The sequence below is a fragment of the Ornithorhynchus anatinus genome, chromosome 5 (assembly GCF_004115215.2).
Source record: "Ornithorhynchus anatinus isolate Pmale09 chromosome 5, mOrnAna1.pri.v4, whole genome shotgun sequence".
NCBI classification, from domain to species: domain Eukaryota; kingdom Metazoa; phylum Chordata; class Mammalia; order Monotremata; family Ornithorhynchidae; genus Ornithorhynchus; species Ornithorhynchus anatinus.
Window position 1 is genome coordinate 57,512,016 of NC_041732.1, and position 24,808 is coordinate 57,536,823.

The following is a 24,808-nucleotide window of genomic DNA, read 5'->3' on the forward strand; positions in this document are numbered from 1 at the left end:
TGGGTCTAATACTGTGCTCAGGACTTGGAAGAGAACAATAGAGTTGGTAGATACGAACCCTGCCCAAAAGGAGCTTACAGTCTAAAGAGGGAGACAGACATTCAAATAAATTACTCATGGGGAGACGGCAGAGTATAATGACGTAGACATAAGTGCTGTGGGGCTGAGGGTGGGATGGAAATGAAGTTCTTAGGGGGTACTGGTCCAAGGTGACGCAGAAGGGAGAGGGAGTAGGGGAAATGAGGGCTGAGTCAGGGAAGGCCTCCAGGAGGCAGGCCCCATACTAAGATCACCAGTCTATTCCCTGAGCGTGCGGTTTAATCATATCGTAGAGTCATGCCGAAAAACACTGGGTCAACTTTGGAGTGGTGGTGATGGAACCGCTCGTTGGTAATGATTGACGCCTCTTTTCATTCATTCATTCAATAGTATTTATTGAGCGCTTACTATGTGCAGAGCACTGTACTAAGCGCTTGGGATGAACAAGTCGGCAACAGATAGGGACAGTCCCTGCCGTTTGACGGGCTTACAGTCTAATCAGGGGAGACGGACAGACGAGAACAATGGCAATGAACAGTGTCAAGGGGAAGAACATCTCGTAAAAACAATGGCAACAAAATAGAATCGAGGCGATGTACAATTCATTAATAAAATAAATAGGGTAACGAAAATATATACAGTTGAGCGGACGAGTACAGTGCTGTGGGGATGGGAAGGGAGAGGTGGAGGAGCAGAGGGAAAAGGGGAAAATGAGGCTTTAGCTGCGGAGAGGTAAAGGGGGGATGGCAGAGAGAGTAGAGGGGGAAGAGGAGCTCAGTCTGGGAACGCCTCTTGGAGGAGGTGATTTTTAAGTAGGGTTTTGAAGAGGGAAAGAGAATCAGTTTGGCGGAGGTGAGGAGGGAGGGCGTTCCAGGACCGCGGGAGGACGTGACCCAGGGGTCGACGGCGGGATAGGCGAGACCGAGGGACGGTGAGGAGGTGGGCGGCCGAGGAGCGGAGCGTGCGGGGTGGGTGGTAGAAAGAGAGAAGGGAGGAGAGGTAGGAAGGGGCAAGGTGAGGTAGAGCCTCAAAGCCTAGAGTGAGGAGTTTTTTTTTGGAGCAGAGGTTGATAGACAACCACTGGAGTTGTTTAAGAAGGGGAGTGACATGCCCAGATCGTTTCTGACCTCTTGCAGGTCTTGTGAGGAAGAACTGATTCTAGCATTAGTGATTAGCGCAGTGCCGCTCTCATTCCCTCGCCCCCAACAGTCATGCTCCTGCTGGGGCATGGGGTATCATGAATGAGTGGGTGGGCAGGTTTGCAGCACACCGTGAAGTGTACGTGAGGGTTTAAGTGCCTGAAGGACCCACTGACCGCTTTCATTCACTCAGTTATATTTATTGAGCTCTTGCTGTGTGCAGAGCACTGTACTAAGTGCCTGGGAGAGTACAGCATAACAATAAACAGACACAGCGTGGCTCAGTGGAAAGAGCACGGGCTTGGGAGTCAGAGGTCATGAGTTCGAATCCCAGCTCTGCCACTTGTCAGCTGTGTGACTGTGGGCAAGTCACTTAACTTCTCTGTGCCTCAGTTACCTCATCTGTCAAATGGGGATTAACTGTGAGCCTCACGTGGGACAACCTGATTATCCTGTATCTACCCCAGCGCTTAGAACAGTGCTCTGCACATAGTAAGCGCTTAACAAATACCAACATTATTATTCCCTGCCCACAATGAGCTTACAGTCTAAACTGCTTGTAGAGTGCTTATTTGGAATGGGGCAGTGGTTGAACATGCTTGCCTCAGGAAGACATGGGCTAATAGTGAAGAAAATCTGTAGCTCTTTTGAAGGGGAGTTGGTCTAGGAAAGCACTTTTTGTCCTAAATTTATCCTACAGTTTTATTAGCTGGATATTCTGGGATATGAAACAGAAAGCCCTCTGGATTCTCACCATCTGGTTGTTTTTTCCCCAGAACCCACCACTTTCTCACTAAAACATTAAAATATCGCCCAAACCATCGTTGCTATTTTGAAGGGTCCACACAGTAAGAGATTTTTGGAATTTTTTCGCAGCCTTTCCAAAGGGTTAGGGAAAAGCTCTCCTTCTCAACCCATTAGAAATGGCCTGCAGATGGAACAGTAAGAAAGGAAAGATGATTTAAAATCCTTCAAGAGGTCAACCCAGAAGAAATGGCTGAAAACACAACCCCAAAATGACTCTATTTGTCCCTTTCCAATCATTTTAAATCCCCAGGGCAAGGCATTTGAAAACCTTTTACTTATTCCCTGTATCACCTGGGGGGATGTGGTCATGGCAGGTGGCTGCATGTTGCCAACCACTTAATCGCTCCCTGCCTCAATTTCCCCAGCTGAAAATTGCGGAAAATAATACCTGAACCCTACCTCACAATGGTGTTGCAGGGAGTAAGTAACTAGTATAAAGCACTTTGGTAATAAAAGCGCCAGATAGAAACACAGTTTTGGGATGCTGCATGGTGTAGTGGATAGAGCACGGGCCTGGGAGTCAGAAGGTCATGGGTTCTAATCCCAGCTCCATCAGTTGCCTGCTGTGAGACCTTGGGCAAGTCATTTTACTTCTCTTTGCCTCAGTTACCTCATCTGTAAAATGGGGATTGAGAGTGTGAGCCCCATGTGGGACAGGGGCTGTGTCCAACCCGATTTGTTTGTCTCGATCTCAGAGCTTAGTACAGTGCATGGCACATAGTAAGGACTTAATACATGGCACAATCATTATTATTATTATTAGAAAAATCATTCAGGAATGTAAAACTTCCTCCTCCCCCAGCCTCCCGCCCATCTTGGCTGCTCCCAAACTTACTCATGCTCCTTCAGTAGCCTCGCCGTTTCCAATTCCAGGTCCTTCTCGTTCCTCAGTTCGGTGCCCAGGCGCCGAAGTGTGGCCTGTAAGCGGAACACAGCCGCACTGGAGGGGAGAAAAGAAAGGGTAAAGGGGAAATCATGATTTCTTAGAGGTTTAGTACAAGCGCTTAGTACAGAGATAGCATGGCGTAGTGGATAGAGCACGGGCCTGGGAGTCATGGGTTTTTATCCCAGCTCTGCCACTTGTCTGTTGTGTGACCTTGGGCAAGTCACTTCACTTCTCTGGGCCTCAGTGGCCTCATCTGTAAAATGGGGATTGAGACTTTGAGCCCCACGTGGGACAAGGACTGTGTCCAACCCGATCTGCTTGTATCCACCTCAGTGCTTAGTACAGTGGCTGGCACATAGTTAAGCGCTTAAATACCATAATTATTATTATTATTATTACAGGGTTTTACAAACAGGAAGTGCTCAATAAATACAACTGAATGAGTGAATCTCGTGAGAGAGGAAACAGTGATGGATCCTTAAGACTGAGACATTTCTTAGGATGCTTTTGATCCATTTTAATGCTACATCTTTTGAACATGTGACTGAGGTGACATGCTTAAAATGCTATCTCGAGGCTGTTCTTCTCTCTGGCTGGATCTGACTGCAGCACACAGAGGCCCTGGGTTCTATTCTTGGCTCCGCCACTTACCTGCTGTGCGACATTAGGCAAGTTGCTTCACTTTGCTGTGACTCAGTTTCCTCATCAGCCAAAAGAGGATTCAATACCTGCTCTCCTTGCCCCTTGGGCTGTGAGTCCTATGTGGGACAGGGATTGTGTCTGACTTAATTACCTTGAATCCAACCCAACGCTTAATCCGGTTCTTGGCTCATAGTAAGAAGTTACCAAAGACCACCAGTATTATTGGTGGAGACAATGGAGGGAAGCTGCTGATTCTAAGAATTCCTCAGGCTGGAGCTACCCTCGTCTAATCAACTCCCCTGATTAAAAATAGGTGGCTTTTCCTTCATTCTTGTGAACTTTTCTAATTTAAAAAGTACAACCAAGTGAAAGAGAAGAATTACTGTGAACACCACTGATTTCAAAGCTGTATCTCCACCAGCTCACTGAAATGCAAGAAGGGTGCTCAGTGCCCTTTTGAATTGAGAGGGCAGCATAGATGCACATTTGATGTATTTTTAGAAAGGAATTTTCCAGAGGAAAATGCTCTTACTGATTCAAATCTACAGGGAGTAAATCTACCTTTAAGCACCAAATCAGTGATTGTAAGTATTACCCTGGCCAGATCAAACTGATGTTTCTGGAGTCCTTCCCTGCTGGTTCTGCTTTATTGTTTGCTCTGGGAATGCTGGTTACACCCACAGGCCTGACAGGCACAACAATCCAGGTTTTACTAGGCCCAGCCCCTGTCAGTCAATCCATCGTATTTATTGAGCATTTACTGTGTGCAGAGCACTTTACTAAGCACTTTATTATTATTAAGTGCCGCCGAGTCATTTCTGAATCATAGTGATTCTGTGGATATACTTTCTCCAGAATGTCCTGTCCTCTGCCATAATCCACAAACTTTCTAATGGTTCGTCTGTTATTGTTGTTATGGACTCTATCATCTAGCTGCTGGTCTGCCTCTCCCACATTTTCCCTGGACTTTTCCTAATAATAATAATAATAATAATAATGTTGGTATTTGTTAAGCACTTACTATGTGCTGAGCACTGTTCTAAGCGCTGGGGTAGACACAGGGGAATCAGGTTGTCCCATGTGGGGCTCACAGTCTTAATCCCCATTTTACAGATGAGGGAACTGAGGCACAGAGAAGTGAAGTGACTTGCCCACAGTCACACAGCTGACAAGTGGCAGAGCTGGGATTCGAACTCATGACCTCTGACTCCAAAGCCCATGCTCTTTCCACTGAGCCACGCTGCTGCTTTTCCTATCATTAGCCTTTCCTAGCATTAGTGTCTTCTCCAGAGAATTAGTCCTCCTGATTATGTGTCCAAAATATGCTAATCTAAGTCGAGTCATTTGGCCTTCCAAAGATCACTTGCTTTAATTTGCTCCAAAATCCATTTGTTTGATTTTCAGACAGTCCATGGTATTCACAAAAGCCTTCTCCAACACTACTTTTCAAAAGAATCGATGTTCTTTCTGTCCTGTTTTAACTAAGTGCTTGGCAGGGTACAATTTAACAATAAACAGACATTCCCTGCCTACAACGAACTTATAGCCTAGAGTGGGAGACAGACAGTAAAAATAACTAAATTATAGAAATGGTCATAAGTACTGTGGGGCTGGTGGAGGGGGGATGAATAAAGGGAGTAAGTCAGGGCGATGTAGAAGGAAGGAGAAGAGGAAAGGAGGGCTTAGTCAGGGAAGGCCTCTTGGCTTGGCTGCCATCTTGGTGTAGAGGGGTGGTGCCCAAGAGGGCGTCAAGGGCAACTGAGTTGGGGGATGGGAGTTGCCAGTGGCAGCAGTTGTCATCTAGCAGATAGCTAAGCCAAGAAGGAGACCTACAATCTGTCAATTGATGGAATTTATTGAACACATTGTTCTGCACTGTACGAAGCATTTGGAAGAATAAAATATTAACAGAGTTTGTAGACATGGTCCCCACTCAAAAGGAGCTTACAGTCTAGAGGGATGTTCTGTCTGTTAATGAAGAAGTGGTACATCATCTTAGTTGTTCCCTCTAGACTATAAGCTTGTCCTCTAATAATTATGGTACTTGTTAAGCGCTTACTATGTGCCAAAGAGTGTTCTAAGTGCTGGGGTAGAAGTGAATCAGATCAGACACAGTCCCTGTCTCACATGGGGCTCACACTTTTATTCCCATTTTACAGGTGAGGTAACTGAGGCACAGAGAAGTGAAGAGACTTGTCCAAGGTCACACTGCAGACATATGGGGGATCCAGGAATAGAACCCAGGTCTTTCTGGCTCCCATGCCTGTGCTCTATCCACTAGACCACACCGTAAACTTGTTGTAAGTAGGGAATGTGTCTACTGTTGTATCGTATTCTCCCAAACGCTTAGTACAGTGCATTCAATAAATACAACTGAATGAATGAAATTCCCCAGAACAGCCCTCCAGCTCAGAAAATAACCCCACCCTGCAGAGCCATGGGAAGTTTTTGTTTTTTTTAAGATGGTATTTGTTAAATGCTTACTCTGTGTCAAACACTGTTCTAAGCTCTGGGATAAATACAAGTTGATTAGGTTGGACAAAGTCCCTGTCCCATATGGAGTCCACAGTATAAATAGGAGGAAGAACCGGAGAACTGATGCGCAGAGGAGTTAGGTGACTCACACAAGGTCACACAGCAAGCAATTGGCAAAGCTGGGATTAGAACCAATGGCCTCTGACTCTCAGCCCATGCTCTTTCCACTAGGCCGCACTGCTACTTTCCTCTTCAGTCCTCAGTCTCTGCCTCGGGCCGAGTAACAAATCCAGCCCAACAGTTACCTGGTCCCGAATCCCACGAGGCTGCCGGCTATCTCCAGCAGAAAGAACCGTTCCGGAAATGGGCACCAAAGCATCCTTCACTGCATTGCTCTGGCTGCCAACTGGGGAAACCGGAGCCAAGCAGCAGGGCGTTTCCTCTACCTACGTGTTGTTGGCCTCTTTCTCGGCCTGGATTTCTGCCTCCACAGTTTCTTGCTGTTGGATTAACATCACGATCCGTTTGCGACAGGTGTTCAGCTCCTCCCTGAAACACAAAGTGGGATGCGGGGTTGGTGTTCAGCCTAATCATTTCCTGCCTTTCCTGGAAGGGGAGCTTGAATTCCGGGTAGGGGTCCCTCGGTCCCTCCCAAGACGCAGGAGGGCATTCTCGACTGTCCTTAACAGAAATTTCCATCAGCAGCAGCAGGACAAAACGCCTGAAGGATGGAGGATGGAGCTGAGCTAGGGAAATGCACATAAATCTCATTTACCAGAAATCTCTAGCTACCATTTTTGAAAATTCCCAAGTGCTCTGCCCAGCCCCTCCACCTCTCTTTTCCTCTCCTCCCTCTATCTGACTTTTGCCTTCTCTGATGACTCAATACTCCACTGGGCTCTCTGACTTCCCACCATGCGATGCTGCTGCTGGGGGACATTCAGTCTGTTCTAAGGCCCTCCAGGGTCAGAATTCAGTTTGCTCTAGGGGATGTTTCTTTAAACAAACAACTTGTGCACTATCCCGGCTGCACTTCCACTGGATTTGCACTGGATTTCAAAATTCATTTTTAATGACTTCTTTCATTTATGTGCATTAGACTCACCTCCATAATCTACACCCAGTAGAGTGTAAGCCCTTTGTGGGTGGGAACTGTTGTCTTGTGCTACTGCTGAACTTTTTCAAGCACTTTTTCAGTGCTTTGCACCCAGAGGGCATTCGACAAGAAACATTATTACTATGTTTGCAGGAGAGGAGGGAATTATTGGAATGGGGCATTAACAATAATAATAATAATAATAATGGTATTTGTTAAGCACTTACTATGAGCTAAGCACTGTTCTAAGCGCTGGGGGAAATACAAGGTAATCAGATTGTCCCACTAGGGGCTCACAGTCTTAATGCCCATTTTACAGATGAGGTAATTGAGGCACAGAGAGAAGTTAAGTGACTTGACCAAAGTCCCACAGCAGACAAGTGGCAGAGCTAGGATTAGAACCCATGACCTTTAACTCCCAAGCCCACGCTCTTTCCACTGAGCCACACCACTTCTCTAAAGCAGTGGGAACAGTTAACGTTCGATTTAGTTCAATTTGGCCCACCCACAGACCAGCCGAGTTTCAGTCTCCTCTCTGGACTTTCTAAATCGCGGCTATAGATAACTTTTGGGTCCCAGGCATGACTTCCAAGTACCAGCCAACACTTGGTGTCTCCCTAACCAATGTTAATGGGTCCAATTAGAGTCTTGGAGCAGCCCCAGTGGCTGGTCAGGACCAGGCAAAAGCATCTGGGATGGGTCTGGACAGCTTAACCCCTGCCCCTCTTGCCTGCTGCAAAACCTACATGCAGCAGGCAGATTCTGCAACACCCAGGCATGAGCATTGCAACCTGAGATTGGAAAGCAGAGTGGAAGCTTCCTAATACCTATGTTTTCCAAAGTTTCTTCTGAGTCTGTGGGAGGGGGAAAGAAATGGCAGAAAGGGGAAGGAAATAAACTCCCTTCCAGTGCCTACCAAACCCCAAAAGTGGGCTCCCTCCCAGGGGGAAGGAGAATTAGGGGTTTCAAAGAGATGGCATCTTTATTCCCACACAGCTTCTTGGTTCAGCCAGGCTGTTCACAAACCTCAACACTTGCTGGACAGTCCCTGCTACCCTGAGGATTAGTCATGTCACGTGGGTTAGTCAGGGGAAGGTGTAGCAGGGAAAAAAAGAGGGGAGGGTATTTTGTGAGCAGGTAAAGGAATGTTCAGGGGAGGGGATCTGGTGCTCACCCAGAGCACTTCAATGTGCCCAGGCTGGGAGCAGAAGGACTTCCTCCTCCTACCCCGAGTATCCTCTCTTTAGAAAAGCAGTGTGAAGCAGCGTGGCCTAGTGGAAAGAGCATGGGCCTGGGAGTCAGAGGACCTGAAGTCTGATCCTGGATCCACCATATACCTGCTGTGTGACCTTGGGCAAGTCACTTAACTTCTCCGTTCCCTCATCTGGAAAATAGGGATTCAATACCTGTTCTCCTTCCTGCTTAGTTTGTAAGCCCTATGTGGGGCCTGATTATCTTGCATCTACTCCAGTACTTGGTACAGTGCTTGGCACATAGTAAGGGCTTAACAAATACCACGATTATTATTATTATTATTCAGCCTGGGAGAAAAAGCCTCACCGGGTTTTCTGAATGAGAAGCTCTTTTTCCTCATGCATCTTGTCCAACTGGCTCAGGTTCCTCCGCAAGTGCAATGTGCAAACTCGGTCTTTCAGGCTCATTTTCTTTGTCGGCTTATTAGCTTGGGCATTTTCCTTGTGACTTTCCCTGGGAATGAAGGAGAAAACACTGCAATTGGCTGGCATCGAGAAACCCCATGGTAATCCTGGCCGTGTCCATGTTTCACTGGCCATAGGAAGACATAGGGACTTTTTCTGAGTTTTAGCAGATTGATGTGCGTTGGGTGCTCAAGGCTGGGAAGGACTTGGAGAACCAAACCAAAGGGGCTTTTTCAGGGATCCCAAATGCCATTGTCAAAGAATCTCAGCATTCATTCATACCCTTAAATTATATATTATAAATGATTTATTTATTAATTTTAATGTCTGTCTCCCCTTCTAGATTGTAAATTTGTCATGGGCAGGGAAAGTGTCTTCTAATTCTGTTGTAGTATACTCTCCCAAGTGCTTAGTAGAGTGCACTGAACATACTAAGCACTCAAATACCATTGATTGATTGATTCATTCATTCAGTGGCATTTATTGAGTGCTTCCTGAGTGTGGAATCCTATACTAAACATTTGGGAGAGTACAATAGAGTGGGTAGACAATGATCCCTAGTGGATACCGCATGGGTTGGAAGTCAGAAGGTCATGGATTCTAATCCCAGCTCTGCCACTGGTCTGCAAGCCACTTCACTTTTCTGTGCCTCAGTTACCTCATCTGTAAAATGGGGATTAAGACTGTGAGCCCCATGTGGGACAGGCACTGTGTCCCATCCCATTTGCTTGTATCTACCCCACCCCAGGGCTTAGAACATTCATTCAATTTATTCAGTTGTAAATTTGAGTACTTACTTGTGCAAAGCACTGTATTAAGCACTTGGGAGAGTGTATACACACACACACACATATATACATATACATATGTATATATACATATACACATGTATATCATCCCACATGTATATATATATACACACATGTATATACACATATGCACACATGTATATACACATATGCGCACACATACATACATATATACATTTATACATATAGAGAGATAAATATGTAATGAGACAAAATCCCTGTCCACAGTGAGCAGTGAGCTTACAGTCTAGAGTGGGAGACAGATGTTGATATACATAAATGAATTACCTGGCACATAGTAAGCACTTAAATACCACTATTATTATTATTATTATTATTAAGTTTAATATGAGGGAAGGCACTGACGTTAAAATAAATTACAAATAGGGAAATGGGAGGGTATAAGGTTACGCATATAAAGGCTATAGTGCTGGAGTGAGTAGGTTTCAGAACTGAACCTCGAAGGACCTCTGTAGGTAAAGGGTGGGAGGCAGAAGAGGAGCTGTCAAGAGGGTGAAGCAACACCCAGAGAGATAAAAGGAGAACCAGAAGAGGACAATGTCAGTGAAACCAAGATTAGATGATGTTTCCAGGAGAAGGGGATGCGCCACAGTGTCCAAGGCAGCTGAGAGGTCAAGGAGGATTAGGATGGAGTAGAGGCTGTTGAATTTGGTAAAAAGAAGGTCATTGGTTAGTTTAGAGGGGGTTGTTTCTGTGAAAGGGACACAGCCAGATCGGAGGGGCTCAAGAAATGGAGAAAAGGAAGTGGAGGCAGTGGGCGGAGACAATTCAAGGAGCTTGGTGAAGAATGATGGAAAATAAGGTGATAACTGGAGGGAGCCAGGGGGTTAAGGGAGAGGTTTTTTTAGGATAGGGGAGACATGAGCATGTTTGAAAGTAGTGGAGAAGAAACCACTGAAAAGTGAGCAGTTGAAGATGGCAGTCGGTGAGGGAAGAAGAAAGGGGGCAAGTGTTTTGATAAGGCAAGAAGGAATGAGGTTACTGGCACTGCTGGAGGGAACGGATTTTGAGAGGAGGCAAGAGGAGGGTGGGACTGGAGAGGAGCAAGGGAGATCTTAGGGTGATCATGTCTCATGGTTTCAATTTTATTGATTAAACGTGTGGCAAGGTCATTAGGGGTAAGAAATGGGGGTCAGAGGACAGGGGATTTGAAGAGGGAGTTTGAAGTTTGAAACAGCTAGTGTGGGCAGGGAGCATGGGAGTCAATAAGGGTGGAGAAATATTGTTTCCAGGTGGAGAAGAGGGCGTAGCTATAGCAGATGAGGATGAGTTTGAGGTGGAAGAGGTCGGCTTGGTGACTGGATTTCCTCCAGCAGTGCTCTGCAGTTTGAGAACAATAGTGCAGGAAGCAAACTGTGGAGGTGATGCAGGACTGCAGGTGTAGTATGAGATTGGCAGAGGGTCAGGGAGTGAGAAAATTGAGTTCGGAGAAGATGGCGGCATTGAGGTCATGGATATACATGTCAAGAAAATGTAGGTTGGGTATGCAGACCAAATGAGGCAAGATGACTCTGGAAAATTGAGGAAATCTGTGGGGAAGGGGTGTGTGGGAGAGAAGTATTCTGGCCTAGTGGAAAGAGCACAGACCTCAGAGTCAGAGGACCTGGATTCTAATCCCAGCTCTGCCACTTGTCTGCTGTGTGATCTTGGGCAAATCACTTAGTTTCTCTATGCCTCAGTTTCCTCATCTGTAAAATGGTGATTAAAACCTACTTAGACTATGAGCCCTATGTGGGACAGGGTCTGTGTCCAACCTCATTATCTTGTATCTGCCCTAGTGTTTAGAACAGTACTTAGCTCATAGTAAGAACTTAAATAGTAAAACAACCCACTGAAGCTTTTGGACTCCTCCTTGAAGCCAAAAATCAAGTTGTCTGAAAATATGGATTAGGGACAAGAGCCCAGGTCTGGGAGTAGGGAGACTTGAGTTTACTTGAGTTCTAGTTCCAGCTCTACCCCTGGGCTGCTGTGTGGCCTTGGGCAAGTCATGTAAGTTGTCTGGACCTCAATTTCCACACTTGCAAAGTGTGAAGAAAATCTCCGTTCTCCCTATCTCTATGTGGGATAGGGATGGTAACCAATCTGACTGTCTAACAACCTCAGTGCTTAGCACAGTTCTTGGCATGTGGTAAATGCTGAATAAATATCATCACTTGTTTTGTTTTATGCTGTCGAGTTATCTCTGACCCATAGCGACACCTTGGATACGTCTCTCCCAGAGCGCCCCACCTCCATCTGCAATCGTTCTGATAGCATATCTTTAGAGTTTTCTTGGTCAAAATATGGAAGTGGTTTACCATTGCCTCCTTCCATGCAGTAAACTTGAGTCTCCACGCTCGACTCTCTCCCATGCCACTGCTGCCCAGCATAGGTTAGTTGTGACTTGTAGCAGATTGTCTTCCACTCGCTAGCCACTGCCCAAGCTAGAAATTTAATGGATATGCCTCTGCTTGACTCTCCCTCCCATAGTCGAAACCGGTAGAGTACTGGAAACTCTCCAGGTGCGACCCTGAGAGGGGAAAATATCATCACTAACATTAAATGAGATAAAGTTGGGGCTTATAAATGCTCAGTACAGTGCTCTGCACAAAATAAGTGTTCAATAAATTCCACTGATTGATTGATTTTCTAAGGTGAATGATGACTGACTCATGTTTCACTTCTAGCTGCTGCTTGGCAGCTTCAGCAGTGGTAAACACATTTATTAATCTGCTGACAGGACAGAGGCCCTAAATAAGATTTGTCTATTAGTTTTTCAAATGAACAGTTAGCAAACTGTCTGGTGACTAATAATAATAATGATGGCATTTGTTAAGCGCTTACTATGTGTCAGGTACTGAGCACTGGAGTAGATACAAGCAAATCAGGTTGGTCATAATCCCTATCCCATGTGGGGCTCAGTGTCAACTCCCATTTTACAGATAAGGGAGCTGAAACTCAGAAAAGTAAAGTGATTTGCCCTAGGTCACACAACAGACAAGTGGTGAAGCTGGGACTGGAACTCATGACCTTCTAACTTCCAGGTCTGTGCTCTACCCACTACACCATGGGGCTTCTCCAACTACCAAAGTGAGGGAAGTGTCAGCACCACTTAAGTTGATGATCTCCTCCTTCAAGAGCCTGATCTACTCAAGAGTTTTGTTTATCATAAAAAGGCCTACCAGTCCCTTCCTTACAGTAATAAGAATAATAATAGTATTTGTTAAGTGCTTACTGTGAGTCAAGCATTGTTGCAAGCTCTGGGGTAGTTAGAAGACCATCAGGTTGGACATAGTCCCTGTCCCACCTGGGGGTCAGAGTTTTAATCCTCATTTTCCAGATGAGGGCACTGAGGCCCAGGGAAGTGACCTGCCCTAGGTCGTGCAGCAGACAAGTGACAGAGCCCAGGTCCTTCTGAATCCCAGGCCCATGCTCTATCCATTATTCATTCATTCATTCAATAGTATTTATTGAGCACTTACTATGCAGAGCACTGTACTAAGCACTTGGAATGAACAAGTCGGCAACAGATAGAGACGGTCCCTGCCTTTTGACGGGCTTACGGTCTAATCGGGGGAGACGGACACACAACAACAATGGCAATAAATAGAGTCAAGGGGAAGAACATCTCGTAAAAACAATGGCAACTAAATAGAATTAACAAAATAAATAGAGTAATGAAAATATATACAGTTGAGCGGACGAGTACAGTGCTGAGGGGATGGGAAGGTAGAGGGGGAGGAGCAGAGGGAAATGGGGGGAAAAGAGGGTTAAGCTGCGGAGAGGTGAAGGGGGGGGGCGGTAGAGGGAGTAGAGGGAGAAAGGGAGCTCAGTCTGGGAAGGCCTCTTGGAGGAGGTGAGCTTTAAGTAGGGTTTTGAAGAGAGGAAGAGAATTAGTTTGGCGGAGATGAGGAGGGAGGGCGTTCCAGGACCGCGGGAGGACGTGGCCCAGGGGTCGACAGCGGGATAGGCGAGACCGAGGGTCGGTGAGGAGGTGGGCAGCAGAGGAGTGGAGTGTGCGGGCTGGGCAGTAGAAAGAGAGAAGGGAGGAGAGGTAGGAAGGGGCAAGGTGATGTAGAGCCTTGAAGCCTGGAGTGAGGAGTTTTTATTTGGAGTGGAGGTTGATAGGCAACCACTGGAGGTATTTAAGAAGGGGAGTGACATGCCCAGAGCGTTTCTGCAGGAAGATGAGCCGGGCGGCGGAGTGAAGAATAGACTGGAGCGGGGCGAGAGAGGAGGAAGGGAGATCAGAGAGAAGGCTGACACAGTAGTCTAGCCGGGATATAACGAGAGCCCGTAGCAGTAAGGTAGCCATTTGGGTGGAGAGGAAATGGCGGATCTTGGCGATATTGTAAAGGTGAAACCGGCAGGTCTTGGTAACGGATAGGATATGTGGGGTGAACGAGAAAGACGAGTCAAGGATGACACCGAGATTGCGGGCCCGAGAGGCAGGAAGGATGGTCGTGCCATCCATGGTGATAGGGAAGTCTGGGATAGGACTGGGGTTGGGAGGGAAGATGAGGAGCTCAGTCTTGCTCATGTTGAGTTTTAGGTGGCGGGCAGACATCCAGGTGGAGACGTCCCGGAGGCAGGAGGAGATGCGAGCCTGAAGGGAGGGGGAGAGGATGGGGCAGAGATGTATATCTGTGTGTCATCGGCGTAGAGATGGTAGTCAAAGCCGTGAGAGCGAATGAGTTCACCAAGGGAGTGAGTGTAAATGGAGAACAGAAGAGGGCCAAGAACTGACCCTTGAGGAACTCCAACAGTTAAAGGATGGGAGGGGGAGGAGGCGCCTGCGAAGGAGACCGAGAATGACCCGCCAGAGAGATAAGAGGAGAACCGGGAGAGGACGGAGTCCGTGAAGCCAAGGTGAGATAAGGTATGGAGGAGGAGGGGATGGTCGACAGTGTCAAAGGCAGCAGAGAGGTCAAGGAGGATCAGAATGGAGTAGGAGCCATTGGATTTGGCAAGAAGGAGGTCACGGGTGACCTTAGAGAGAGCAGTCTCGGTAGAGTGGAGGGGATGGAAGCCAGATTGGAGGGGGTCCAGGAGAGAATGGGAGTTAAGGAATTCTAAGCAGCGATTGTAGACGACTCGTTCTAGGATTTTGGAAAGGAAGGGTAGTAGGGAGATAGGGCGATAACTGGAAGGGGAAGTGGGGTCGAGAGCGGGGTTTTTTTAGGGTTTTTTTTTAGGTTTTTTTAGGCCTATCCATTAGGCCAGTGCTGTCCTTTGCGTATTTATATATGGATGTGTGTGTATCTATGTCCCCTCATATAAAGACTAGGGAAGAAATGACAGCTGGTGATCAGTATTAGCTTAACTACCTGTGAAAAGGAAAGCCGGTGTCTTCAGCTACTTTCTTTGGACTAGCTCCCCCACTGGCTGTTTCCTCCTCAAGCTCTTCTTCACGTCCATCTGTGGGCAGAAATTAAAGTCACAGTTGGGGAAAACAGGCAGGACCCTTCAAGACAGGAAGTTCTAGTTGCTTCTTGAGGAATCAGAATAGGCTGCCCCTCCCCACCGACAGCACTGTAAAAGCTTTGTTGCTGTGTAATCACATCCTCCTTGTCACAAAATACCCAGGGAAGCAACTTTGCCGGAGGGGGGGAATGGAAGGAGGCGAGCGAACTCCCCGCATCACTGGGCAGGCACAGTGGAAAACCCAAAGGCTAAGAATAAGACGTTGACATCAGGCAAGCCTTCCTGTCTGTCAATTGCTTCAGGAGATGGCTTAATGAAGCCCATTGTCTCTCTGCTAACCAAATCTGTCCTGCTGGCATGGTACTGGACAATATTAGCTCTCCTTGCAGTTTTAGGGATGAGAGAAAAAAAAAAGGATGTTTTCATCAAATATGCCCCAAGTGGACTCCCTATAAAGCCATCATTGGCTGAGGGGGGCAAAAAAAAGGGGGGTGGGCAACACTTTTCATCTTGGACTCTGGGAGGAGGGAAAATAATAGTCATGGGAATAAGAATCAGAAGACCTGGTTCTGATTCAGTCTCCTCCACTTTGCTGCATGACCTTGGGCAAGTCACTTCACTTCTCTGTGCCTGAGTTACCTCATCTGTAAAATGGGAATTAAGACTGTGAGCCCCATGGGAGACATGGACTGTGTCCAGCTTGATTAGCTTGTATTGTCCCAGTGCTTAGTTCAGTGCCTGTCACTTAATAAGTGCTTAAATACCTTTTTTTTTTAATGAGAAGGCCAGGAAGGGTGCATGTGTCAGTCACTGGTTTTCCCAGAAGGTGGGGCATATCCCAGCAAAGGACCCTAAAAACATTTCCATTTCTTTTCAGTTCATACATTACCAAATCATTTTGGAGTCTTCACCTCAAGGAACTCACAGTCTAGCAGGGGCGAGAGACACTAAAATAACGTAGAGTTAAGAGGAAGAAAACCCACCAGCATTTCCATTTCTTTTCAATTTACACAACATCAAATCATTTTAGAGTCTTCACCTGTTCTGCCTTCTTCCTCATGCCATGTGGGGCCTGTCATCAGGTTTTCTGCCAGATCAGGAGATGGGGCCACCTGCTCCTCATCTTGAAGGATAAGTGACTCAGGCACGTCCATTATGATTAGCCAGTTAGCTACAAAAAAAAAATTAAAAAATCTTTGGTATTTAGTGTGTCCCCCTCAGAATAGGTTTTCAAAAGAATCAAACTGATCTAGCAGATCCTCCCCTCCATATGAAAAGGCTGTCTATAAATGAAAAATAAACTAATAAAGAATTGCTAATTATTTCATTCTGAGGGGCTGGGAATTTTGAGAAGCAGCATGAAGTAGTGGATAGAGCACAAGCTGAGGAGTCAAAAGGTCATGGGTTCTAATCCCTGCTCTGCCACATGTCTGTGTGACCTTGGGCAAGTCACTTCACTTTTCTGTGCCTCAGTTACCTCATCTGTAAAATGGGGATTGAGATTAAGTCCCACCCATGACAGGGACTGGGTCCAACCTGATTTGCTTATATCCACACCAGTGCTTAGTACAGTGCCTGGAACATAGTAAGTGCTTATCAAATACCATTAATATTATTATTATTAATAGGGTCTTGGAAAGCAACTTCTTCATCTACCATCCTGGGAAAAACAGCAGTAATTGACTTTACATACTGATCAAACGTACTACTGTTAACAATATGAGCTAATGTTTAAGAATTAGCAAACATCTTCTGGTAGATAACACAGAGAAGCAGTGTGGTCTAGTGGAAAAAGCATGGGCCTGGAAGTCAGAGGACTTAGGTTCTAATCCCAGCTCTACAACCTGTCTGCTCTGTGGCCTTGGGCATGTCACTTCACTTTTCTGGACCTCAGTTATATCACGTGTAAAATGGGAATTGAGCTGTGAGGCCCTTGTGGGATAAGGACTATGTCCAAACTGACTCTCTTGTATCTACCCCAACACTTGTACAGTGCCTGGCACAGAGTAAGTGCTTAAAACATACCATTAAAAAAAGTGCTTAGTACATTGCAATATTATTAATTGGACAACAGCTGTGAGATTCTTCCTTCCTGTCCCCAGATCATAAAGTTACCGGGTAGTGCAATACCCAAGAGACAAGCAAGAAAAAAGAAAAGGAGAAATGATGGGGGCTGGGAAAATCCATGAACTGTATAACTAGCCCCTGGTTACTCAAGAGCTGAATGTTGGGAAAAACAAAAATGAACTAGAATGCTCGGGGGATGTTCGAAGCAAACCGCTGAGGTTAGAACCACCACCGAGGATTCAACTCCAAACTGAACAAGGTCAGAAGAGCCAAACAGCCTCTTGCTGTGCTTAGTGCTGACCTGAGGATTCATTATCCTCTACAATTATTTGCCTAATTTATTACCTCTGCAAAGGGTTTACTGTGCCAAACCCTCAACTAAGCACTGGGGAAAGGTAATAATAATAATAATGTTGGGATTTGTTAAGCGCTTACTATGTGCCAAGCACTGTTCTAGGTACAAGGATGTTGAATCAGATGTGGTCCCTGCCCCACAGGATGGGGGCAGACCCATTGCAAAAGAGATAATACAACAAAAATCACTAGAAAACATCATTCAACTGTGTTGTCGTCCTTGGGTTCAAAGACTTTACTTCTGATGGTGTGACTGTATCCATGATTTTAAGTACTGCATTGTTTTGTTTTTACGGTATTTGTTAAGTGCTTCCTATGTGCCAGGTACTGTGCTAAGCTCTAGACTGTAAGCTTATTATGGGCAGAGAATGTGTCCACCAACTCTTTTACATTTTACTCTCCCAAGCACTTAGTACAATGCTCTGCACACAGTAAGCACTCAAAAAACAATACTGATCGATTACTAAGCTCTGGGACAGTACAAGAAAATCAGGATGAACACAGTCCATGTCCCTCATGGGCTCACAGTTTTAATCCCCGTCAATCATTCATTTTCATTGAGCGCTTACTGTGTGCAGAGTACTGTATTAAGCACTTGGGTGAGCACAATATAACAGTACAGCAGACAAATTCCCTACCTACAATGAGCTTACACAACCCCATTTTACAAGATGAGGTAACTGAAGCACAGAGAAGTGATTTGCCCTAGATCAAACAGCAGATAAGTGGTGGAGTCAGGATTAGAACCCTGGTGCTCTGACTCCCAGACTTGTTCTCTTTCCACCAGGCACGGTGCTGAGAATTTCATGCCCACTTTGTCCATGAAGATACAGTAAAGCATCTTTTCTGGCACCTTGCCATTAAGCTGAAAAATTGCTCAGATTCCAAAGGTTAGAAGGGGAAAGGCATGTTCTAGCCTGCAGGACTTATGGTCAGCTAGTTTCTGCAGTAAGGGTGATCTTCTTCTCCCTCTCCTCCTCTTTCTCCTCCCCCCCCCACCCACTCCAGTTCCCATACTCAGCAGCACACTCTGTGAAATGTTTGGCATGGAGAATGTTTCTGAGACCTCCACAACTGCAGACCCCACTGTGTGCCTTAACCATTTGATAAGAAGTCATTGAGTATAATACTCAGATTGGCTCCCTTAGAGGAGCCACTTCCTTGCAAAAAAACAGGGGGAAAGTAAAAAATAATACACCCAAAACATAATAATATTGATAATGGTATTTGTTAAGCACTTTCTATGTGCCAAGCACTGCTAAGTGCTGGGGTAAATACATGATAATCAGGTCCCACATGGGGTTCACAGTCTGAGTAGAAGGAAGAACAGATAGACTTTGAGCTCATTCTGGGCAGGGAATGTCACTGTTTATTGTTGTATTGTACTTTCCCAAGTGCTTAGTACAGTGCTCTGCAAACAATAAGTGCTCAATAAATATGATTGAATGACTGAAAAAATCTCCATTTTGTAAACGAAGGAACCGAGGCACAGAGAAGTTAAGTGATTTGCTCAAGGTCACACAGTAGGTACATGGCAGAGCTGGGATAAACAAGAGCTGCAACAACAACAAAAAATACCGACAGACAAGATCATGGTATAGAGAGATGGTTGGCATTAGAAGAGTGAAATGTGTGCATTGGGTCGTAGTAGAAGATCAGCAAGGTAAGGCATTGGTAGAAGAGCCGATTGAGTGTCTTAAAGCCGATGATAAGGAGTTTCTGTTTTATGTGGAGGTGGTTGGGCAACCACTGAAGGTTTTTGAGGAGTGGGAAGATATAGACTAAATGCTTTTTCAGAAGAAATGATCGAAGCAGCAGAGCAAAGTATGGCCTGGAAGGAGGGAGAGACAAGAGACAGGGAGGTCAGCAAGGCGGCTGATGTAATAGTTAAGGCAAGATATAAGTGCCAGGGTTGGCATGGTGGCAGTTTTGATGGAGAGGAAAGGGTGGATTCTAGAGATGTTGTGAAGGTAGAACTGAAAGGATTTCATCACAGACTGAAAGTGAGGGTTGAATGAGATGACTTGAAAATAATGCCAGTGTTACAGGTTTTTGAGACTGGGAAGGTCAAGGTGTTACCTACAGTGATAGGAAAGTCATGGGGAGGACAGGGTTTGGGTGGGAAGATGAGTTCTATTTTAGTTATATTTAGCATTAGTGGGACATCCACATAAAGATGTCTTGAAGGCAGGAGGAAATGCAAGATAGCAAAAATGGAGAGAGATCAGGGCTGAAGAGGTAGATTTGGGAATCATCAGTGTAGAGGTGGTAGTTGAAGCCATGGGAGCAAACGAGTTCTCCAAGGGAGTGGGTGTAAATGGAGGGATAAATGGGACCGAGAATTGAGCCCTAAAGGACTCCACAGTTAGAAGAGTCGGAGGCAGAGAAGGAGCCCACGAAAGAGACTGAGAATGAACACCCAGATTCACAGGAGCAAACTAAGAGAGGACAGTGTCAGTGAAGCCAAGGTTAGATAATGCTTCCAAGAGAAGGGATGGGCCACAATATTATTATTATTAACATTAATAATAATAATAATAATAGTATTTATTGAGTGCTTACTATATGCCAGGCACTGTACTAAGTGCTGGGCTGGCTACAAGGTTGGACACAGTTCCTATCCGTCGTGGGATTCATAGCCTCAATGCCCACTTTACAGATGAGGTAACTGAGGCACAGAGAAGTGAAGTAACATGCCCAAGGTCACCCAGCAGAACCCATGACCCTCTGACTCCCAAGCCCATGCTCTACCCACTTATGCCATGCCGCTTCGCAGGAGGGAGGTTGAAGAAGATTAGGATGGAGTAAAGGCTGTTGAATTGGGCAAGGAGGAGGTTACTGGTGACCTTAGCAAGGGCCTTTTTCTTGGAGTGAAGAGGGAGGATCAGTGCCAGTCTTCTCAACATTCAGACAATTGGGTTAGTCGGCTTCTCCCTGGTCCACTTTCCCAGGACAGCACTTGTCCCCAGCAACAGCCTCAGGAAGCACGGTAGGAAGTAACAAATATTCAGATCCTGACCCACAGATCCCCAGCTGACTTCTACAGGACAAAGCTTCTCTCCAGGACTCTTCTCCTCTGAGCCATCGCTCTTCAGTCCCATCATCCTTCAGTGGCAACTGAGGTAGCAGAGGTGACTTATTTGGAGCAACTTAGAGAGCTCTGGGAACGAAGGAAGGGTTATGAGCATAACTAGGGTAGCTGAACAACATTCTTGCTCCTGAGAGTGATGGTTTTAGTCATTGTGGTGTGATAGCTGCTAGTGACATTTTTAATGATGCAGCTTCAAAGATTGCTGAGTGACATGTTTTGTCATCAAAATCCAGTAGTGGCTGAAAGTAGCAGACTTAGGCATCTTGTTAACATTCGGCCTAATAAGTTATGATTTACAAGCAGTTACATAAAGTTGTTTCCTCTTAAGGGAAGTCTGTACAGAAAGAGAAAAATGAAAAGAAGCAGTGTGTCCTCATGGATAGACCCGGGACCTTGAAGTCAAAAGGCCTATGGGTTCTAAACCAGACACTGCTACTTGTCTGTTGTGTGACCTTGGGCAGATCGCTTAACTTCTCTGGGCCTCAGTTACCTCCTCTGTAAAATGGAGATTAAGACTTTGAACCTGCTGTGGGAAGGGACTGTGTCCAACCCCATAACTTGCTCTTAGTACAGTGCCTGGCACATAGTAAGTGCTTAGCAAATTCAGAAGGAAGGGAGAAAGGAAGGGAGAAAGGAAAGAATAATTTTTCTGCCCTGACAGAAGATAAATGAGCACTTTTCCCAAACATGGCAGCCTTGTGATTTCTGATTTATAGTGACAGTATGAGTCATGGTCTAATTGGCTTTGTTTCTTGGCAAGTTATCTTTGCACAAGAAGGAATAATAAAGCTTTGTCTTTTTAAAGTGTCGTCTTCTTAATCCAGTTTTACTCATTCCCTCTGGGAGCTCATCCGCTCCCACGGCTTCAACTACCACCTCTATTCGGATGACTCCCAAATCTACCTCCATAGCCCAGGCCTCCCTACTCTGCAATCTCACATTTCTTCCTGCCTCCAGGACATCTCTATATGGGTGTCCTGCTGACACCTCAAATTCAATATGCCCAAAACTTAACTCATCTTCCTTCCCTTCCAAATCCTCTCCATTCATTCATTCTAGTGTATTTATTGAGCACTTACTATGTGCAGAGCAGTGAGCAGTGAGTGTTTGTTTAGTTGCCATTGTTTTTACGAGATGTTCTTCCCCTTGACTCTATTTATTGCCATTGTTCTTGTCTGTCCGTCTCCCCCGATTAGACTGTAAGCCCGTCAAACGGCAGGGACTGTCTCTATCTGTTGCCGACTTGTTCATTCCAAGCGCTTAGTACAGTGCTCTGCACATAGTAAGCGCTCAATAAATACTATTGAATGAATGAATGTGAGAGTACAGTATAACAATAAACAGACACATTCTCTGCCCACAACAAGTTTACTCTCTAGAGCGGGAGACAGACATTTTTATAAATATATAATTTATTGCCCTCCCAAGTTGACAATACTGCCATCCTCCCTGTTTCTCCGGCCCATAATCTTGACATTATTTTTGAGTCCTTCCTCTCTTTCAACTTCCACTTTCAGATTGTTGCCAAATCCTGTCAGTTGTTCCTCCACAACATTTTCAGAATCTGTTCCTTTCTCTACACTCAAATGGCCACTAAGCTGGTCCAGCCCCTGATCATATCCTGGCCTCCTTTCTCATCTCCCTCCTTCCAGTTTCTTCCCTTTCCAGTCCATACATCACTCTGCTGAACAGGTCATTTTTCTAAAAACGTCATGTTGCACACATCTCCCCACTCTGCAAAAAGCCTCTAGTGGTGTCCCATTGGTCTCTGCATCAGAGAGAAACTCCTGACCACTGGCTTTAAGGCATTCAATCGGTTCTCTCCCTCCTACTTACCCACTCTCTTTCATTACCACAGCTCACAATCTTGGCTCCTCTCATTTCCTCTATTCCCTCTCCCTTCTATGTCACCCTTGCACTTGGATTTATACCATTCAAGCAGTTGCTATTCATCCCAGTCTCAGCCCCGTAGTACTTATGTATGGATCCTTAATTTATTTTATTTTATCCCCCTCTAGACTGTATGTTCCTTCTGGGCAGAGAACACGTCTCCCAACTCTGTCATATTGTACAGAGTTGTGTGTACTGTGTGCTTATGTACTGTGTGCTTATGTACTGTGTGCTTATACTGTACTCTCCCGTGTGGCTCATTGGAAAGAACCCGGGCTTGGGAGTCAAAAGTCATGGGTTCAAATCCCAGCTCAGCCACTTGTCAACTGTGTGACTTTGGGCAAGTCACTTAACTTCTCTGTGCCTCAGTTACCCCATCTGTAAAATGGGGATTAAGACTGTGAGCCCCACGTGGGACAACCTGATCACCTTGTATCCTCACCAGTGCTTAGAACAGTGCTTTGCACATAGGAAGCACTTAACAAATGCCATCATTATAATTATTATTATTACAGGGCCATAGTAGACTGTAAGCTGTAGGCTATAAACTCACCGTGGGCGGGGAATATGTCTGTTTATTGTTATATTGTACTCTCTCAAGTGCTTAGTACAGTGCTCTGCACAATGTAAATGCTCAATAAATACCATTGATGGATCCTATTGTATCTTTCAAGCAGCCAGTACAATGCTCTGTATCCAGTAGCTGCTCAATAAACACTATTGATTGATTGATACATTGTATATATATCAAAAGTGAAAAAAAGAAGAATACTTTCAAGTTTAAGTCTCAAAGTAGTTTCCAATTGCTTGCTGTGCAATCTTGAGCAAGTCTCTGTGCTTGTTTCCTCAACTGTAAAATGGGGATTCAATCCCAGTTCTCCCTCCTACTTAGACAGGGACTGTGTCCAAGCTAGTTGACCTGTACCTAACCCATCACTTAGAACAGTATTTTTTTATACATAGTAAGCACTTAAATACCATTTTGAAACTCATAAATCAGAAGCAATAAGTAGACACTGAATGTCACTAGTTCTCTGGGCTTAGAAAGAAATGAAGGTACAAAATAGGTGAAATCCCCATATGCTTCCCAAGTGATTCCCTTGAAATCCAGAAGATGTATTGAGTGCAAACTACTCGTTCCCAAAGCAAAACCTTCTACCCAACCAAACACATGAGCACCGAGAAAAAGAGAGCTAAATATGAGAAAAGACAGTCTACACCTCCTGCGCTTTTTATCCAAGAACAATTAGCATAAAGTATTTTTAAACTATTATGTAGAAAGGCACTAATGAGCAAAAATAATTGTCTTTTCAAAGAAGCTTTAAAGAGCCCCTGACACCCTTTGGAAAACTTTGAAAAACATTCTATTTAAAACAATTCTGTTGATACAGAATTCATTTTCTGTATTTTTTTTCTTCTTTTAAAGAAATTATTGAGAACACAGGCAAAGAAATGAGATCTTGGCTTCTTTCCTGCAACTCTGCCCCACTCAGAAACCCCATATCTTCCAGTTACAGTCTTGACTACTTCCACAGTAGTAGAAATAAGAAGTATGTATTGAGCACTTACTGAATGCAGAGAACTGTACAAAGCACCGGGAAAGGATACATAGGTATGAATTAGCTAGCATCATGGGGAAAATCCTTCTGCCTTCCCCACTCTCAGCTGCCTGGTAGGGGTAGGGATTGTTCCTTCTCATTTTTAGAAGCAGTGTAGCCTAACGGAAAGAGCACAGGCCTGGAAGTCAGAGGACATGGGTTCTAATTCCAGCTTGGCCACATGTCTGCTGTGTGACCTTGGGCAAGTGACTTAACTTCTCTGTACCTCAGTTTCCCTCATCTGTAAAATGGAGATTAAGACTGTGAGCCCCAGGTGGGGCAGGGACTGTGTCCAACCTGACTACCTTGTACCTACCCCAGTGCTTAGAATAGTGCTTGGCACATAGTAAGTGCTTTACAAATACCATTATTATTATTATTTCTAACTTTAGTAATAGTCCATAGGATTCCTTGAGCACTCTGCCCCCACAAAAGCCCACTAATTGAGGTGGTAGTGTTTGTAGACTGTAAACTCCTTGAGGGCAGGGATTGTCTCTTCCAAGTCTATTATATTGTACTTTCCCAAGTACTTAGTATAGGACTTTGCACCCAGGAAGCGCTCAATGAATACCATTGATTGATGTTTTAGGGGCAAAGGTGGTTCACACTTAGGGAGTTTGGCGATCTCCCCTGCCTTAGAGAGGGCTGGATGACTGTAAACAGGTTACCAGGAAATCCCCAGTATGACGGCTTGAGAGGTGTAGGGAAATCTTGAAGAATAGGAGCTCCTCTACTTCCGGCAGCCCAGAGCCTATAGCTCCAGCCTCCAACTTGCCCCTCATCTGAGGTCATGGCCCAATTTGACCCAGAGGGATTTCCTCTAGAGGCCAGTA

The 24,808-nt window shown here is 45.3% G+C and overlaps 1 protein-coding gene and 1 non-coding gene across 6 annotated transcripts in view; both read right to left on the bottom strand.

The window, feature by feature from the left end:
• CFAP74 (cilia and flagella associated protein 74) overlaps nucleotides 1–24,808 on the bottom strand; it is a 118,058-nt gene that overhangs the window by 91,384 nt on the left and 1,866 nt on the right. For all 5 annotated transcript variants that reach the window (XM_029064383.1, XM_029064382.1, XM_029064384.1 and 2 more), the window contains exons 2-6: nucleotides 16,015–16,146; nucleotides 14,879–14,969; nucleotides 8,645–8,791; nucleotides 6,439–6,537; nucleotides 2,821–2,925 (exon numbers count right to left, since the gene is read on the bottom strand). In XM_029064383.1, coding sequence (XP_028920216.1) covers nucleotides 2,821–2,925; nucleotides 6,439–6,537; nucleotides 8,645–8,791; nucleotides 14,879–14,969; nucleotides 16,015–16,129 — 557 coding nt within the window. In that variant the 5' untranslated portion in view covers nucleotides 16,130–16,146. The remainder of the gene's footprint in view (nucleotides 1–2,820; nucleotides 2,926–6,438; nucleotides 6,538–8,644; nucleotides 8,792–14,878; nucleotides 14,970–16,014; nucleotides 16,147–24,808) is intronic.
• Nucleotides 11,954–12,091, bottom strand: LOC114812384. The gene has a single exon (XR_003760038.1). It is a non-coding gene; the product is annotated as a small nucleolar RNA SNORA7 (small nucleolar RNA).